Below are 18,541 nucleotides of genomic sequence, written 5' to 3'. Positions count from 1 at the left end.
GGCACCTTTGCAGCCGGTCTTGTATGTCACATTACTGAGATAACAAGCAGTGACAACCCATGTGCACTTTAGGGAAGTTCCCAGGGAGATGGATGAGGATGGCAATGCTACGCATTGCACAGCTTTTCCTCCAAAATCCCAGGCCCTGTGACAGCAGCTACATCTCTGTCCCTCACCCGTCCACTTCCTTCCACTCTCGTTCCCCTTTCCCAGGCACCAGGACTCTTGTGCCCCAGCACCCTGTGGTGGTTTCAAAACGTGGCCACAACTCTTCCACATTCTTTCCATCAAGATGGTGCCTGTGTCCCCTCCTGGCACATGTGACTGCTTCGGTCAATAGAGTATGAAGGAAGTGCAGGGTGACTTCCAAGGTTGGCTTATAAAAGGCCATGTAGGCTCCGCCCTGTTCACTGAGATAACCAGAAACCCTTGGCTGGAAGCAGTGCCAGGCCATGTGGACTTTGGGGAAGTTTCCAGGGAGATGGGAACATCCTCGCTTGGCCAGCTCCCTGCACTGCCACTGAAGTCTGAGCGTCCTGAGGCCACCATGCTGTGAGGAAGCCCAAGCTGCTGGGAGGAGTGGCACTCTCCAAAGTGCCCTCTCTGGGTTCCTGGTCCACAGAATTCATGAGCAGAAAAAACTGCTGTGGTTTGCTGCTCCTGTGTTTTGGGGTGGCTTGTTGTGCAGCAATAGACAGCTGAAACAATCCCTTCCAAAAATCCTCTCTGCAGACATTCTCCACTTGATGAGACCTGGCTAGCAGGGCTTAGTAGCAGAAAAGCCCAGTCATTAGCCAAAAATGCAACCAGCTGCTCTCCCCACAGGATGTCGTTGAGGAGCCTTAATCTATTCAGCCCCATCAATGTCTCTGCCCCGGACATGGAGCATGAGCAACAGTCCCAGGAAACCCTGAGCACACCCCTACTACCCACAGATGTGAGCAGGACTCCTCACTGGTCCCCTAGTCTTACAGTGTGAGTCTGGGAAAAGCATAGATGGCCCTCTTTTATGTTAGTGTCCGTGGTGGAGGATGACAACAGCAAGAGTGGTGAGCTTACCTGGCAGGCTTGGAGAGTCATTTGTTATCAAAACTTTGCAGAGCACTGACTCCAGGCCCAGGAAAGTCCTGGCGGCAGAGAAATGAATGGATAAGGCCCTCCCTTCCATAAGCTCACTTGGCCAGTGCCTGATTCAACACACAGAGCAGGAGTGCAGAGAGGTGACCAGCAGTCCTGGTTTGCTTGGGACTAGGGGTTCCCAGGACACAGAAATTTCAGTTTTAATATTGGGAGAGTCTTAGGCAAACTGGGCCAAGTTGATCATGTGAGGGTGTGGTGAGCAACCCGAAGATGGTTTGATAATAATAGCAGCTCACTTTTTATAGCTCATTTTATAGCTGGTGTCGTCCTTACGACAAACCGGTGAGGTAGGTGAGACATCTGGCAGCATTTTGATTTCACAAACTGGGAAACACAAACAGGTGGAGGTACCTGCCCACGCTGCACAGCGCTCCATAGCAGCTGCGTGAAGGCCACGTCTCTGGTCCATCGGCCAGGGCCCCGCACTTGCACAGCCTCTGCCCAAGCCAGGCCCCTTCTCCTTTAAACGAGACAACCTGTGTTTTGGACTAGTCCACAGCCTCTACGTGGACTTGTCTTCGTTGGCAGATAAAGCAGCAATACATTGGCTTTCCATGACGCCCCTTATTGTAGATTCCAGAGCGACCATGGGGAAGTTTACTCCACCCCACCTCAGCATCTCCCCACGTCTCACATGTGACTGACTCCAGCACCGAGCTCCTCCCGAGCCAGGACAGCCTTCCCAATCGACCTCTCACGGCCCCTCCCTGACCTCGCAGGCTCCACCTTCTCCCTAATTCAGAAAATTACTGGATCTCATCCAGCCGGCTACCCCACCCACTCCGTGTTCAATGGCTGTAAGTGTCTCCCTTGACCCTCAGACAAGCTCCTCCCAAGACAAGGAAGCTTTCGCTTCCGGCGCTCCAGTCCACGGTGTGCCTGCTCAGGCTGCCCGGCTGTGGGGCCTGCCATTTTCTTTCGCTCTGTCTCCTTCCTCAGGGCCCACGGATTGGCATTCTGTCACGTCACCCCCAGCAGGTGAGAATACTCCTGCTTATACCCATTGTTTGTCTGTTGGCTGCCGGATCTCCTTCCCTGCTCTGCATCACAGAGGAGCTGGGAGCCCTTTACCAGCGGCTTCCGAGTACTACGTTATTACATAGGAAATGTCTGATTTCCTTAAGTACTAAGTTAGACAGTTGATACCTCTGACATTTCACTTTGACACTTCTTGTTTTATGTTCAGTGTGAAGGTACATCCTCAGTCTTTCAAATGCACAGTTTGGCTTGCAATTATCTTTCAAAAATTTTTTTAGAGCAAATTTTGTGAAACCATGGATAAGTCAAACATTCATGCTATTTTCGAAGATGAGTTCCATGGTGGAACCGATGCAGTGCAGACAGCTCGAAATACCAACGAAGTGTTTGGAAGGATGTGGCTAATGAATGCACAGTACGTTGATGGTTTAGGAAGTTCTGTTCTGGTGATTATAATCTTGAAAATGAGCCATGTGGGTGACCTGAGACCAAGATGGATAATGATGAGCTGAAAGCCGTAGTGGAAGCGAATCCATCTTAACCTACATGTGAATTAGCAGCAAGGTTTGATATTACTATTCCAACAATATTGGACCATTTGAATCAAATGGGCAAGGTGAAGAGGCAGGACAGATGGGTTCCGCATGAATTAAATGAGCATCGGAAGAGAAATCGTCTCGAAGCTTGCCTTTCTTTGCTGTCACGACATAAAGGGGAACCATTTCTACATCATATTGTTACGTGTGATGAAAAATGGATTCTTTTTGATAATCGCAAGTGTTCAGCACCATGGTTGGATAAAGATAAAGTGCTGAAACACGGTCCAAAACTGAAGAGTCATCACAAAAAGCTAATGGTGTCTGTTTGGTGGTCCAGCGCTGGTATTATCCACTACAGCTTCATGAAACCTGGTCAGTCAATGACAGCAGATGTCTCCTGCAACCAATTGGATGAAATGACGAGGATGCTTGCGATTAAGCAGCCAAGATTGGTCAATAGAGACAGCCCGATCCTCTTCCAAGACAACGCTCAACCATGTGTCTCACCAACAACGCTGCTCAAACTACAGCAGCTGGACTTGGAAACTCTGTCATCCACCATATTCACCAGACCTTGCACCAACTGCCTACCACTTCTTCCAGGCTTTGGACCACTTCTTGCAGGAGAAAATACTCAACAAGCTGTGGAAAACGCCTTTCGTGATTTCATGGCCACTCGCTCTCCAGGTTTCTTCGCTGCTGGCATAAATGAACTACCGTTAAGATGGCAAAACTGTGTCGATAGTTTAGGCGCATACTTCCATTAATCGTACTGCTTCTTGTTTGAGATATAATAAACTACACTTTTGATTCGAAATAGGACATTTCATATTTAACGACCTAATAGTTTTTACTGGTAGGAAGCACAGGAGACTAGAAGGCAGTAAGGAAAGTTTTTGAACTTGGGGGTGTTTTTAGTGGTGGTGACAACAGGGACCAGCAGGCACATACTCCTGGGTCTTTTTCAGGCAGTGAGGCCCCACCAGGAGCACGCTTGGCAGCCCAGTGACCCCGAGACATCTCCGACTCCTGCAGCCTCTGTGCAGCCGCAGCTTTTCGCGTGTCCTGGTCTGTGGGTAATCTCACCTTCCTGCTCCTCTCACCCTCCCAGCAATTTCCATAACCAGTCCCCTGGAGGAAGCCCCCTCTGTCTGAAGCACCTGGGCAGTTTCCGTTTCCCTGACTCTCCACTGACTGACATTGTTCTTAATGGCAGGAATGACCTCCTGGGAAACAGTCCCTCAAAGCTGGGAACTTGGGATTGGGTATCTGCCCAACTGGACTGGAACACGGTAATGACCTCATTGTCAGGGGGAAGGGAGTTCACAGGGCTCAGTGGCAAAACTAGTACTTACGATACCATCTATTTTAATTGCCTGAGTGACATGTCTTTTGAAGACAAAGCTTGAGAGACTGGACGGCTGCTGCCCTTGGTCATGTCCCAGGGCTGACACCTAGAAAGACTCAGTCTTGGGTGGGCTGGTGGCTTCTGACCATGCTGGAGAATCAGCAGAAAGGAACAAATTCAGCTCAAGGCATGGATAGAAAACCAGACAGCATCTTTGTAACCAGAAAAGAATCTCTTTAATATCTTGTAGCCATGACTGTTACAACTGCAAACATAGCCCCAAATGTGCCCCTGCAGGATGCAGTCACAGCCCAAGTTGGATTCACAGCCTTGCCGGATCTCTTATGTGAAATTTAGGACATCAGTCTGGGAATGGTACCCTGAGAAAGCAAAGGGATGTTTACGTGGTCTTGGACCAATCTGAGAACCCTGAACTGGGGAAGAACAGTGTGGGCACACAGTCAGGGGCTCCCCTGAGGTTCCTGCTCACACCCCCAGCCTCAGTCCCGCCTCCCCACGCAGGCCCGTGCTCCTGCAGGCTGCAGGCAGAACCCCATCTCAGCTCTCCAGATGAGCAGAGAAGTTGTTGGGAGTTGTATCTGTTTATTGCCTTCTGAGGCCATCTGTCACCTAAAGTAGACATAAGACCTCACGACACAGGCTCGACACCGTCATCTAGAGGGGATGGGAACTGGGTTTGAAACCTGGTCCCCTCTGGCTGTGTGGGCTGCAGGCTCGTGACTGCCCGCTCCAAGCCTCGGTCTCACTCTCGTATCTGTCAAAGAGGCACCTCCGGGCACTACTGAGAACCGGGCGCAGGTGTGTGAAGGGCTCAGCAGTTGCTGTGTGGAACCCCTGAGCAGGTGGCAGGAAGGAAATCTCCCTTCAGGAGTCAGCTCCTCCCTGGGCAGCCAGCGCAGAATAGGATGAGGTGAGGCCTGGCCTGGCTCGGGACTCTCCTGTTCTAGGGACAGGAGCCACTGCTTCCCCTGATGTGCCTGTGTGAACATGATGCTGGGCCCGCCTCCCTGCACTGGACCAGATATCCCAAACAGAGAGACTTCTTAGGGTACACCAGAGCTCACAGCTGAGAGCAGTGCTGGCCTGTTGTCACAGCCTGTTCCCAGGAAGCCCACAAAGCTGCTCCATGGAAGAGGGAGACGCCCCAGAGCTGGGCTGTGGCCCAGGGGGGCCTTGGCCCCAGGAGGAGGTGGGAACTGTGGTGTGGGGCCCAGGCCAGCCCGGAAGGAACAGCCAGCAAAGTCACCCAGACTGGGGCGGGCATCCTGCCGCCACCACTGTCCTCTGGGGAGACCTCAGGCAGGCCTGGTGCTGCTCAGAGCCCTGCCCTCCTCACAGAACAGCGGGGCTGTGGGACACCAGGGGCTCTCCAGCCTCCTCGCCAGTTAAATGGAGGGCTGACAATCAATCGCTGTGGGGACAAAGCCAGACAGCCGGCAGCCCGCGTGTGTCTTCCGGAAGAGTCCTGGGCCGCCGCACTAGGCCACATCTTTTATTGAAATGTAAGTTGTGCAGTCTGTTCAGAAGTTTGGAAAGTAACAAAGGGAGCCAGTCTAGAGACCAGCCTCGGCCTGGACACCACCCGTAACAGGTCCTGAGTGGGAAAGGCACATGAGTTTCCACCTATTTTGACCGGGCAAGAAAGAGAAACCCACCCGGAGGCCGTAGGACAGCAGGAAGCCTGCTGGAGGAGCCGCCCCCTCCCCACCCCCACCAGCGAGCGTCCGTCTGCCTGGCCTGCACGGTCTGGGTCTCACCAAGTTGCATGAACTGGCCCTGAGCAACCAGCCTCCCAAGCAGGGGATCCCAGAGCTTTAGGACAGAGCAAGGGTGAGGCTGGGTCCCCAGGCAAACGGGGTAGCACCAGAGGACAGGCTGTGTTGGCCGAAGGCTGAGCTGGGAGCTCCAGGGCAGGGTGTCTGTGGGGGATCCAGAGCCCCCTGGCCTGGGGAGATGTAGTTATTGCTGAGGCTCTGCTGGGGACCATGGGCCAGGCCCCGCACAGCCCTGCCGAGCCCCCTGGAGCGGGGCCAGTGGCACTTTAAGGCCGCCCAGGTCACACCTGCAGAGCTCAGGCCAAGCCTACTGAGAAAGTCCCAGCTGGACCCTGGGCCTGCACAGGCCTCCAAACCCCACGTCTCCTGGTTCAAGTACTAAGAGTTTTATGAGCCGTCTGGTGGACAAGTCACCTGTTAGAGCACAGCGCTCAGAATCTTGAGTTCAGGCAGGGACACAGTGGGAACAGGCTCACTCCCTCCTGGTGCGCCTGGCTCTTTCTGCTCCTCAAGGTCCCTGCTAGCCCTCTGGGGCCTCCTGTGGGGATGCTGGGAAGGCACTGGGCCACCTCAGCCTGCAGGCCATGGAGGGACATAGCCCCAGCCCACTGAGCCAGTGGGAGTCATGACAGAGTATGTGCTTGAACTTGGGGAGGGATGTGCAGATGAGGAGGAGGCCCTCGCCCATCTGTGCACCCCAGCCCTTTGCAGACAGAGTTGAGGAAGATGGTCTCGGCTCCCAAGAATTCCTGGAGGTCAGAGCAGAAGCATCTGGCATGATGTGAGGGGCTGGGATGTGGTGGGGTGCTTAGGATGTAACCGCTGCTGGTCCATGGCTGTGACTCACACAGCGGGGGCTCTGGGACGCCCACGGACAGGCTGTCAGGCCTCGCACACGCAGATCTTGCTGGTCCTGCGGCGGGGTGGGAAGGCTCTGTGCACAGTATCTGGGATGGGCCCCTGAGCTGATGTGGCCGAGGAAAGAGAGAAGGGGGGTCCCGGTGCCAAGACTGGGGGCAGCGTAGAGGTGAGTGGAAAACGCAAGCATAGGCCACGACAGCGCCTGCTTCAGGAAGTCAGGTAAAGCGAGGGGCCCCCACAGCACCGAGGGCCCCCAGCACCCACCCCTCCCTGAGCCCCTGCACTAGAAGAGGAAGACGGGGGGCCCGGTCAGCCTCTCCCTGTACCACCCGGAACCCAGCCTCAGACACCCCCAGAGGCCTGGAGGGGACACACCATCCCCAAGGGATTTGGTGTCAATGTGGTCACCCTCCAGTGCCACAGGGGAACAGGAACAAATCTGACCCTTGTGGGGAGTGGGGCACAAGAGGTCAAGACCCTGAGCCCAAACTAACCCTCAGGGGGCAGCTGCAGGGCCCCAGACAGGCTGCTCCCAGAGACACAAAGCATTCTGGGGCATCTCCCAGGTGGTAACCAGGAAGGCTGGTCTGGGCAAAAGCCCCAGGACCGACAGGCAGCAAAGCGCAAAGAGGACACTCTGATATCTAGTGGCAGCAAAGGAAACCCCTCGGCCTGAAATGTTCCTTCCTCTTGGGTGACGAGGGCGGCTCTGTGAAGACAGCCCACCTCCCTCCCACTCCAACTCCAAGGCGTCCTCTCGGCTTCATGGTTGGTCTCAGAGCTGCACCTGGCAGAGGGGGCACAGGGAGAGCAGCCCATGGGATGGACTCGGTTTCCTGCAGAGTGACGCAAAAGAGGCCACCAAAAGATGAGGGTACCAAGGAGAGGAAAACCAGCACCGTGCCCCCCCAGCCTGCCCACATGCCATATCCCGTGTGCATATGTTCATGTGTGTTCACACATGTGTGGGTACAATAGAGCCTGGGCCATGCTAAGTCCACCGTGCTTCTCAGCTCTCCCGCCCCTTGCTGTGGCTCCCGCCCAGGCACAGAAGTCTGAGACGGAGGACGGAAGCATAGGTGGCAGGCAAGGCTTGGCGCTGCCACCCTCGGATGTTGGCACAAGAGGTTTCTTATTGCTCCTCTTGGCTCTGGGGAACACCCTTTTCATTTGCAGAAAGGACACAGGCCCAAGAGAGGTGGTGGCAGGGGTCCCACTTCGGCCCTCATGCTGATTGCTGGGCAGGGAACAGCAGGCAGGACCAGACTGGCCTGGGCCCTCCATCCTGCCCACAGAAGGCCTCTGCAGAGTGGGAGCTGTCGGGACCGCCCGGCCTCCCCTGTTACTGGGTTGCCGCCCATCCTCAGCCAGCCGCCTCCAGGGGTCTGGACATGGGGCCAGATGAGCATCCTTATAAAAATCACTCTGAGTCTGTTCCCAGTGGGTCCAGGCTCCTGAGAGCAGGCAGGGCCAGGCAAGGGCATGTGGAAGGGTCCTGCAGGGAGTGCTCACGCCCGTCAGCGGGGTCACGGCTGCAGCCGCTCCAGGTACTGTGGCAGGGGGTTCTCCTTGACGTACTTCTGGATGTACCAGCACGTGAGGTGGGCCTTCAGGTCCTCCTCCACCACAAAGTCCAGGGCGGCCTGGGAGCCAGGGCAGAGAGGAGAGCAGTCGTCAGGGCCTGAAGCCTGCACCGTGGCCACACCAGGGCCCATGGCCGCCCAGCCCAAGAAAGTGGTCCCATGGGCTTCCTCCGCAGCCCCCAGGCTCCCCTCACCCTCCCACCTTGCCCAGGTCAGTGACCCGCTGGGTTTCCTCCTTGGTAACCTCCGCAGACCAGCTCACAGGCTGGTCCTGTACAAAATGACAAGACACATCCCTTCTGCCAAGGCAGGTACAGCACCCGTGCCCCCCGTGGAACAGAGGTGGGTGGGCGGGGAAGCCAGCAGAGGGCCTGGCTGAGCCCCAGGAGCAGGGCCCGGGGCACTGAAGGCCACTGTTTGCTGCAGCTGTGATCCTTCATTAAGCCCAAGCCTGCTCTGCAGGCAGCCTGGGTTTGAGATGCTGTGGGATGAAGGGGCTGAGGGGTGGGAATAGGGCACAAGCCAATGCACTCGAACATTTCCATTTGTTCCATTCACTGAGCACCTATTATGCATTAAGCACCAGGGCCCTGGGACAGAATCAGGCACTGACACACAGGAGGTGTGCGGGGACCCTGGTGGCTTAGCCACACCAGGGCCCTGCAGAACAGGAGCCTGAGCCCAGAAGGGCCCAGAAAGGCTGCCACCAGCCCCGAGAGGAGTCGAGGCCAAGAAGCAGGCCAGAGTCAGCCACTGGAGCTACTGTCTGCTCAGACTGGGAGGTGGTGGCCCCCACGTCCCCACCCACCGCCACCCTACCTTGGCAAGGTGCTTGGCGATGCCGCGCCCGCGGTAGGCGTCAGGGACCTCAGTGTGCTGCAGGTCCACAATCCGCTTGCCCACGTACTCATAGAGCAGGACAGCCCGGTCGTGACATCCTAGGGGGGTTGTGGAGACAGGTGAGCCCATGGAGACTCCAGGGGCCTGAGGGGGCCTGGCCGGCCCAGGTATACAGTCCCCCAGGGGCCCAGTGGACCCAGGCACAGAGTTTGGGGAGGAGGGACAGGCATGTGGAGCTGTTCAACTGCTGGAGCTGAATCCTGAATAACCTCTCTGTGCCTTAGTTTCCTCATCTGTAAAGTGTGGACATAACAAACTGCTCCTCATAGGGGTGTGTGGAGGATTAAATGAGACACTCAGAGCAGTGCCTAGAACACAGGGCCCCACCACCCCTCTGCACCCTGCTCTCTGCGCCTACCTGAGTCCTTCCCAGCGTCTGGGAGTCCCAGGACCCAGTACTGGACAAGAGCAGGGCCCGGCAAATCCACAACCACAGCAGAGCACGAGGAGACCAGCGATGGCGCTACCAGGTGTGGGTCAGGACCTTCTGTTAACTCTGGCATGGGGTGGAGGGTCAGAGGACTTTGCAACCAGAGTCCCTAAGAAACTGACGCGGGGCACGGGAGGCAGGAACACATGGGTCTGCACACCCTCCTGGGCCTGCCAGGACAGGGGCTCACCAGTCCACCCACACTCCTGTCGGACAAATAATTCTTCCGACACAGTTTGAAATGCTCCATCTGTCTATCTGTCTGTCCACCTGCTCATGTATCCATCCGTCCAGCCATCCACCCACCCATCCATCCCACAAATGCTCACTGAGCCCCGGCACTGTTCCAGGTGCTGGGGACACAGCAGCCAACAAGCCAGAGGAGGTCCTGCCTCATGAAACTGACGAGAAGGGAGGCAGACAAGAAACGTGGGAAGGAATTGAATGGGTGGCATGTCAGGGGATGGGGAAGGGGTGTGGGGAATGCTGGGTGTGGGACAGAGGCAGGAGGGAGGACAGGGAGGGAGTCAGCCATGTGATATCTGGGGAACAGTGTTCTAGGCAAAGGGAACAGCCAGTACAAAGGCTCTGAGGCAGGAGTGGGCCTGTATGAGGGCAGCAAGGAGGGCAGGGGGCTGGAGTGCAGTGGGTGAGGGGTGGAGATGAGGGCAGGGAGGCGAAGGGGACAGGTCCCACAGAGCCTCCGACGCCAGCGTGAGCTGGGCGCTGAGGGAGGGTCCTCGGCAAAGGGATGGCATGTGACTCGTTACTGCAGAGGATCCCTTCGGCTGCACGGGGTGCAGGGTGGGCTGTCGGGGCATGAGGAGGGTCCCACTCTGAGGGGTTCTGAAGGCGTAGCCAGCGGGACTTGCTGATGGCTTGGATGTGGTCAATGAGAGAAAGAAGAGGACAACTCCAGGGCATCCAATTTCAGGGAGTGGCAGGTGGATGAAGGAAATAAACCAGCGGTCAGGAGGGTAGAGCTGTCAGGACTGCATGAGGAGCCCCGGGGGAAGCCTCTGGCTGGAAGGGGAGCGAGGAGCAGGAAGCAGGTTTGGGAAGCGCAGGGAAGGGAAGAAAGGGCAGGGGCACAGCTGGTGCAAAGGCCCCGGAGGTGGGAAGACACCGTTCACTGGCTGTAAAAGAAACACCTCGATGCCAAGTGGCTCTCTTTACTTTTTAAAGTACATCCCATTATATGTTTTAACTTTAACGCATCAGAGAACTTGCTCCTAAATATTGCCTGGGCTCCCAGCCTGTGCTGGGCACCACAAGGGGAAGGCTGACAGGCCAAGGGACCAAATGACCAGTCCAAGGTCACCAAGGAAAGCAGATACCGGAACTAGGTCCAAACCCAACTAGGAACCTTTCTGGTCCTCGGGGTCTCTCGTGAGTCCCCGCAAAGCTCCAGGAGATAGGCTACAGTTCATCTCCCCATTTCCAAACAAGGAAACACGACCCAGAGATCCAGGTCACACAGAGGTCCGCAGTGAGGCTGGCACACAGGTGTCCAGCCCCTGAGCCAAGTCTGTTCTCTGCCCCACCATGGCATGCCCTCTACTTCCTGCCCCTGGCCTTTGCCTGGGCCATTCCTTCTGCCTGAAATGCCCTTTCCCCTTTTCTGCTGGGCCCGGCGGAGGGTGGCCCCAGCCCCACCTCCTCCCCAGGCCTCCAGGCCCCTCGCACTGGCACCTTGCTGTGGCCGAAACCCAGCTGTGGCCTCTGCTGCTACCTGCCCCAGCTGCACAGCAAGGGATCTGGTTCTCAGCTCCACGCCTGTGGGGCTCATTCAGCTCACCCAGGACAGGCAGGCAGAGATCAGGAGGCTATTCTGGGACTGACCTGGTCACTGAGGAAACTGTCTGCCTGGCCATTTAATTACCCCAACCCGCTGTGGGCCCACCACATGCAGGCAGGGCAGGCAGCAGTAAGCAAAACTGCCAGGGCCCTCCCTGCGGAGAGTCTGGTACAGTGGGGGAGACAAGCCAGAAGTAGGATTGTTATGACTAATGCAGGGCTTGCAGGTGATGAGCTGATGTGAGCTAAGGAGACCACGCAGCAGGGAAGGGCTGGGTGTGGGGCGGGCTGCCACCGTAAGGACGGTGCACAGGGAGGCCTCCCTGGGCAAAGACCTGAAGGAGTGAGGGACCCCGGAGATCTGGGCATGACCAGGCCAAGTGGCGAGGATGGCACACGTGAAGGCCCTGGGGTAGGACGTCTGAGGAACTGCAAGAAGGCCAGAGAAGCTGGGCCTGCAAGGGTCCAGGGGAGAGCAGGAAGCCAAGCTGGGGGTCCCAGAGCCAGACTGGCAGGGCCTCGAAGGCCACGGAGAAGACTCAGCTACTGCCGCAGCAGTCTCTGCAGAGCCGGGGGTGGCGGAACATCCAGCCCTCGAAAGCTTGCCGGTGTCCCCTTCTCATCCTTCACTCATCCCTCAACCCACGTTCCTGGGGTGGCCGCTTGGGCTGTGGGTGGACCTGACCCTCAGAAATTCTGTGCCTTCCCTACCAGTGGCCACCGGCGGTCACAAGGACTCAGTCACCAGTGTAATCCCAGCACCCAGCCCAGGGTAGACACCCAAGAAGTATTTGTTCAACTAACAACTGCCAGACATATATTGGAGTCTCTAGGCAGACTTGGGGGCCGCCAGCACGATAGCCCTCCCAGAGCCACACCCCAGGGGACGGCAGGATGGGACACTATGGCTCCTGCCTGGGAGGACCCATCTGGGGGCAGGCCCCTGCCCCGCTCTGCACATGGCAACCCTCTCCGTGGGCACGACTCGCTGCTCACAGTGCCCGCCCTGCAGCAGCCATGGAGCATCTCTGTGGGCCCCCTCTCCACTCAAAGCCTCCCGGGGGCCCCCTTATCACTCCCAGAGAGCCCAAATGCACCTCCCTAGAGGCTCCCCTGACCACCCGTCACCCCCATGATGGGACGGCCACTCTCTCACCTCTGGGCACTGCGGCCACATCTGGGCAGCTGGGCCCATGGATGCTACTGTCTCAGCTTAGAAAGGCACAGTCACAGCCTCGTGGCCTGGCAGGGCCCTGGGTTCGAGTCTCACCTCTGCCAGGTGATCTCAGCCCAGACCCAACACCTCTGTGGCCCAGAAACTTTGTCCTGGGATAGTTGCTACCCCTTTTCCCAGGTCTGAGAATCACATGGAGATCATGGACTATGACTAGTTTCAATAAAGGTTAAAGCTACTTTGCTAATGGGGGCCCCTTCCCTGGGTCACTCCACCCTCCCCAAAGGTGGAGGAAAGGGCCCCTGCAAGTTGTCAGGGGGATGTCACGGAGAAAGGCAAAAACCCTGCAGGTGGGGATGGGGAACAGGGGTTTTGGGAGACAAGGAGTCTTTACAAAGTGTTGGCCTCCACCTCCTCTGCTCTGCTGAGTGGACCCGAGAGGAGGCCCCCTGCACAGATGAGGAGACTGAGGCAGTGGTGAAGCCAGAACCCAGGGCCTGGGAGGTGCTGCACGAGTGGGAGCAGAGCAACAGGACGGGCACTGATGCCCCGGGGGCCGGGTTTTCCAGGCGATTCCAGGAGCAGAGCCCGGTTTGGGGAGGGGCCACATGTTGGTGGTTCAGAGGTGGGGGAGGCAGAGGGGCTGGAGCCTGGAGAAGCTCAACAATAGGTCCCTTTCCCTCTGCACAGGACCCTGGTCTGGCCCAGCCAGACACAGCAGGGCCTCCCGGTGGGGCTGCACTCAGCCCTGCTGCCTCCAGGGGTGCTGTGGAGGCAGCTACTGCCTCTCGGGGCCTCGGTCTTCCTGTCTGCAAAATGGGGGCTGAGGACAATGCAGAAAGTTCCAGGAATCTGGGACTCCTGAGTGACCCTTCCCCTTGTAACAAGCGGGACACTTGGCTCTGGCTGCGGGGACTGGAGAGGGAAGGCCAAGGAAGGGGCTGCTCAGGATACCAGGGTGTCTTCCAGCTTCCCCCAACCTTTAGGTGCCCACCATCAGATGGAGGCTGGGGGCTCCATTCTGGCTTACCTGCCTACTGGCTGTGTGCCTTAGTTTCCCCACCTATAAAATAGCGACAAGCTCAAGTTTCGGAACCTGGATTTGGGGTCTGATAAACCTTTTTCACACAACGCCCCATACCAGCAAGTCCTATCCATACTTCCTTCCACATCTGTCCGCGACCTGGAAGCTCCTCCCCGCAGCTGCGTGCACTGCCTGGACCAGAATGGCAGCCGCCTCCCTGCTCTGTCCTGGCCGTACAGTCTGCACCCCTCAGAGTAGCCAGAGGGAGCCTGGGCCATCCCGTCTGTCCTCTGCGCAGGACTCCTCGCTCAGAGCCCGGACGGCCTCGTCCTACACACACCGAGTGCTGCAGTGCTGCTCTTGCTGTTCCCTCCACTTGGCACACTCTCCCCTGTGGTACTTGTTTCTTGCCTCCTTCACGTCTTTGCTTAAACATCACCTCCTGGGGAGGGGCCTCCCTGGACACCTGATTCTAAATGGCAGCCTGGCCTGACACCCTCCAGCGCCGCCCTGCCTCAACTCTGGCCAGAGCCCTTTACAGCCTTTGCTATTTCTCATCCATTCCCCCTCTAGGCTGTCAGCCCCACGAGACCCTAGCACTGAGAATAGTGCTTGGCACGTAGTAAGTGCTCAATTAAGTACTGGGGAATAAACCCCAGCTCCTCCGCCTCTGCAGTACAAGACCTCGGGTGAGTCATTTCACTTCTTAGTATCTCAGTCTCTTCATTTGTAAATGGGAAGAGCAGTTTCCCATGTCTCTATCTAGCATGGCTATAAGAGTGACTCCACATAATGGGGCTTCTAGAATACAAGTGCTTAATAAACACAGCTGCTCAAACTTCTTCCCTCACTCAGAAACAGAGCTTGCAGGAAGACAGTCAGCCTAGCTCTGCCATGGGGACAGTCCGGGCACACGCCTGCACTGGGAGCCAGCTGATGGCAGCCCTGTGCTCCTGCACCAGGAGCCTGGGCTGCCTGACCGCTCAGCCTCAGTGTCTACTCCTATCAGTGGGCACAGTGGCACCATCTCCAGGCTTGCCTTACAGGTCAGGAGATGCACAGGCTCTCCCATCCCAGCTCAGCCTGGGCCCAGACACACACCATCCCTCCCTGGTCCCTAGACACACTCAGACCCTGCGCAGCCTGGGAGCCCAGAGGAGGCCCACTTTGTACTGTGCACCCCGGCCCTTGGGGCCTCCAGACGCCTTCTTCTTCCCTGGGCCTGGGTTTGTAGACAGCCACCCATGCGGTAGCTTGGAGAGCAAGTTTAGAAATATGGCTGGGCACATCTGGCCTTGACCAGGAGGTTTGTCTTTTGGCTGTATCCATTCCAAAGAGAAAGAAAAAAATACCCAATGTTTCCTTTTTCTTTCTCTCTCTGAGTCAAATGGGCCTCCTGAGTCCCCAAGGGAACCAGAGACCACTCTGGAACCTCAGAAAAGAGGATCTGAAAAGCCACAAGGCCTCTCCCTCGAGAGTGGCCAGGGCCCCAAGCAGTACGGCCAGCTGGGCCACCGCCGGCGCCACAGCAGCGGAAGGACCTGCTTCTATGTGGGAAGAAATGTGGTGTAGGGCCAGCCTGGCCCAGGCTGGAGTGCTGGTGAGGTTCTCAGTCACTTCCTGTGGTCCTAGCCTCAGTTTACTCATCTGCAACGTGTACTGCTGTGTCCCAATGTCACTGGGATGTTGTGACAATCACATCCACAAGGCTGGATGCGTGGGGTCTGGCCCAACGTCCAGCACAGCCCAACTGCATCTGAGAAACGTCCAACCTGGGCCCCTCCTGGCTGCAGCCCAGTTTGGGTTGCAAGAGCCCCATGTACGGAGTCGGACCAGGCAGCTGCCTTCCCGCTCTGCTCCAGCTCACGCTCCCTGCACAGTGGCCTCTAAGGGCCATTCCAGTTTGGACATCCACACAGGGGGCCCAGCTGGGAGGGGGTTCACGGTCCTAGATTTCACAATTCTAGTTCCTACCCCTCAGACCTCTTAAGGGAGGTGGGCTAGTCAAAACTTTACAGGAAAGGAGGACTTGAGCTTGCTTTCTGGTTTTAAAAGTAAAGATCAGTTCATATTTATCAGCACTCACTATGCGCCGTGGGAGCTGTTCCAATCCCTCCCATTTATTACAGCCTTTCACCCGCACAACTAGCCGAGGCGGCATGCGCTGCTGGTAAGCCCAGTGCAGAGATGGAGAAATGAGGCACACAGGTGAGGGAAACCGGCCAGCCTCAGAGCAGCTGGGGTCTGATGGTGATACTCACCCACGGCACCCCCGCCCCGCCACGGGGCACAAGCCCCTCTCGCTGACGGCCGCAGGTCTGCAGCGGGTATTCCTCCCACCTCCCCGGGCAGAAAAACCAAGGTGCCCGGGGTCCGGCTGACCGGCTCTCCAGGGTCGCAGACAGCGGCCCCCGGAGGGCGCCCGACACCGGAAACGGCCGCGCGAGCAGGTGCGGGTCCCCTGCGGCTCCTGCCTCTGCCGGTCCCGCCCCGCCCGCCCGAGGCCCTCCCGCGGCGCGCTCGCGACACCCTCCCAGGGGCGCCGGAGCGCGCGGGGCAGCGTCCCAGCCGGGGGCGGCGCGGCGGGCCCGGCTCGCTCGCAAACAAAAGGCGGGGGCGGGCGGGCGCCGCGTTACCGTTGAGCCGGACGGTGAACTGGCGGCGCCGGCGGTCGTGCTCCACGCGGATGGGGCAGCCCTGCTCCAGCGCGCCCGGCGGCACCGCGGCCGAGTGCGCCATCCGCGCCGGGCTGCGGCCGCTCGGACCCGGGCGCGGGGCGGCGGGGCCCAGGCTGAGGGACCGCGGGCGGCGGCGCCGACACTGACACTCGGCGGCAGCAGCAGCAGCAACAAAAAAGGGGGGCAGGAAATCAGCTGTGAGGTCACGTGCGGCGCTCGGCCAGTGGGCGCGCGGCCTTTCTGTTTTGATACATTCCTGTCGACTCTTAAAGGGGCCGCCCTCGCCGCCGCGGCCCACTCGCAGCCTCCGCGCCGCCGCTCTGGCCTCTTGCGTTTGTCCCACATGCAACTCTGGGGCCTCCACTCGGACCCTTCTGAAAAAGATGTAACGAATCGTATGGAAATTCTCATCGTCCCCAAGGTAGCCGCCACTTACTAAGCACTTGGCTGTGTGCACGGCCTGTGCGCAGCGGAGCCCTGGTGCTCCGGAAGCGCTCAGTAAGGGCTCGCTGCGCTTTGTGAAAATTGTCTCACAGCCCTGAGAAATAGGTATGCTTGCCTCCATTTACAGATGAGCAAATAGAGGCCCGGGGCAGTTGAAAGACAGGCGTGAGGTCACACGCAGCTGGGCCCCCGAGGGGGTGGTGCTGCGGAGCGCGCCCGCCTGTGCGCACTGCTCCTCTCCCGCGTGCACTGCGGCCCTGCCGGGTGGGCAGCCGCTGCCAATCAGGAGTTATCCCGACACTTGTTTGGGATAGGGGTGAACTGCCACCTTTCCCAAAGAGAGGCAGAAGTGCGGGATGAGACCCTGCGGACCCACTCCGCAGATGGGGAGGCTGAGTCCCAGAAAGGGGCAGGGACTTGCTGAGGACACACAGGATTCTTGGGGCCCAGACTTCTTCTTTGAAAGGGGACTTAACTAAGTTCCCCCTCACTCCCTCACAAAGCTCAACCTCCTATCCAAAGTCTTCCTTCTTGGTCACCTGAAGCTGCGCTCCCGCGTCCGCTGCCCATAGCTGCGCACTGAATCACATGACTACAGGTTACTTTTAATATTTTGTTAATTATCGTGTAAACTTGCTGTTCACACCCATTTGACCACCAAGCAAATCGAGATACAGGACCTTAGGGCCCTCTTCCCATCAGGGCCCCACCCTTTGGGGCAACCACTATCCCTGACTTGTAGCATATTGACTAACTGGGTTTTTCTAGAAGGTCGTATAAATGCTATCATACAGTATGTACTTTTTGGTGTCATTTCTTTTGCTCCGTGCTGTCTATTGCTTGTGTCTTTTTCATCACTAAGTAATTTATTCCACTGTGTGCATGTATCGCGATTTATTTATCCATTCACCTGTTGTTGGGCATTTGGGCTGTCTTTGGTTTGGAACTACTGTGAATAAGTCTGCTGCGGGCATTCTTGGTTGTGTCTTTCAGTGTCTGCACTGTGGCATTCCTCTTGGGTAGTTACCAGGGATGGACTGCTGGATCTTGTAGTCCGTGTGTGTTTAGTTTTGTGAGAAACTGCCCAGATCTTTCCCCAAAGTGGTTGTACTATCTTACACTCCTGCCTATAATTTGGAGAGTATGGTTCAGTGTTCAGTCTTTTTAATTTTAGCCATTCTGATGAACGTGAAAGGTGTCTCACTGTGGCTTTAATTGGCGTTGGCCTGATGACTGGTAACGTTGAGCCTCTTTTTATATGCTCCTTGGCCACTTGGATATTCACTTTTGCAAACACTCCTGCCTGTTTTTGTGCCCATTAATTTTTTAATTTTTTTCTTTGTATCCATTAGAATTCTTTTTGTTTGGTTATGAGTCCTTTGTCAGATATATTTACTGAGAATATCCTCTCCTACCAGATTATTATTCTTTTTAACAAGTGTGTCTTGTATCAAGGAGTTGTAAACAAAACAAGGCTGGTGAGTGAGTCATTATATACAAGGAGACAGAAAGCAATTCTGGGGTCAAAGAGAGCCTCGACTTCAGCTGAGTCACGTCTGGCTATAATCCTGAGCAAGCAAGACGTGATCTTGTGTGTATCTCAGGTGACTTCTCTGTCTCCAAAGCACAGAGGCCAGAACATGTTCCTGGAAATTTCATGAATAGGCCATGCCATTTCCCACCTCTGGGCCTATGCACATGCTATTGCCCAAACATCCCCTCCTCTGGGAAGCCCTCATGTCTGCAATCACACTTATTTATTTAGTATCTGTCCCCCAGCCAGCCTGGGTCCAGGGGAGCTTCCTCTCTAATGAGTCCCTGGCAGCACCCAGCACACATCAGGCCCAGA

The 18,541-nt window shown here is 56.9% G+C and overlaps 1 protein-coding gene across 2 annotated transcripts; it reads right to left on the bottom strand.

Moving 5' to 3' along the window:
• Positions 1-4,297: 4,297 nt before the first annotated feature.
• On the bottom strand, positions 4,298-16,329 carry NATD1 (N-acetyltransferase domain containing 1). Of its 2 annotated transcripts, XR_001137778.1 has the most exons (4): positions 16,207-16,329; positions 9,065-9,183; positions 6,216-8,305; positions 4,298-5,620 (listed from the first exon to the last, which is right to left on the bottom strand). XR_001137778.1 is itself a non-coding variant. In XM_012651388.1 (3 exons), exons 1-3 carry the CDS (start codon positions 16,307-16,309, stop codon positions 8,189-8,191), a joined length of 339 nt encoding a protein of 112 aa, XP_012506842.1. In that variant the 5' UTR covers positions 16,310-16,329; the 3' UTR covers positions 4,298-8,188. The 2 variants fall into 2 exon arrangements, 1 of the variants encoding a protein (XP_012506842.1); XM_012651388.1 differs by having other exon boundaries at positions 4,298-8,305.
• Between the last annotated feature and the right edge of the window lie 2,212 nt (positions 16,330-18,541).

Source organism: Propithecus coquereli, unplaced genomic scaffold, assembly GCF_000956105.1.
Source record: "Propithecus coquereli isolate 6110/MARCELLA unplaced genomic scaffold, Pcoq_1.0 Scaffold355, whole genome shotgun sequence".
NCBI classification, from domain to species: Eukaryota; Metazoa; Chordata; class Mammalia; order Primates; family Indriidae; genus Propithecus; species Propithecus coquereli.
This window is presented reverse-complemented; position numbering and strand designations above follow the sequence as displayed.

What these genes read in the sequence shown, in the direction of transcription:
- NATD1 (XM_012651388.1), bottom strand. Translation starts at nt 16,309, where the DNA reads ATGGCGCACTCGGCCGCGGTGCCGCCGGGCGCGCTGGAGCAGGGCTGC. An exon ending in GTTCACCGTCCGGCTCAACG is followed by an intron (nt 9,184 to 16,206) that starts GTAACGCGGCGC and finishes CAACCCCCCTAG; the next exon opens with GATGTCACGACCGGGCTGTC. An exon ending in TCGCCAAGCACCTTGCCAAG is followed by an intron (nt 8,306 to 9,064) that starts GTAGGGTGGCGG and finishes CCTGGCTCCCAG; the next exon opens with GCCGCCCTGGACTTTGTGGT.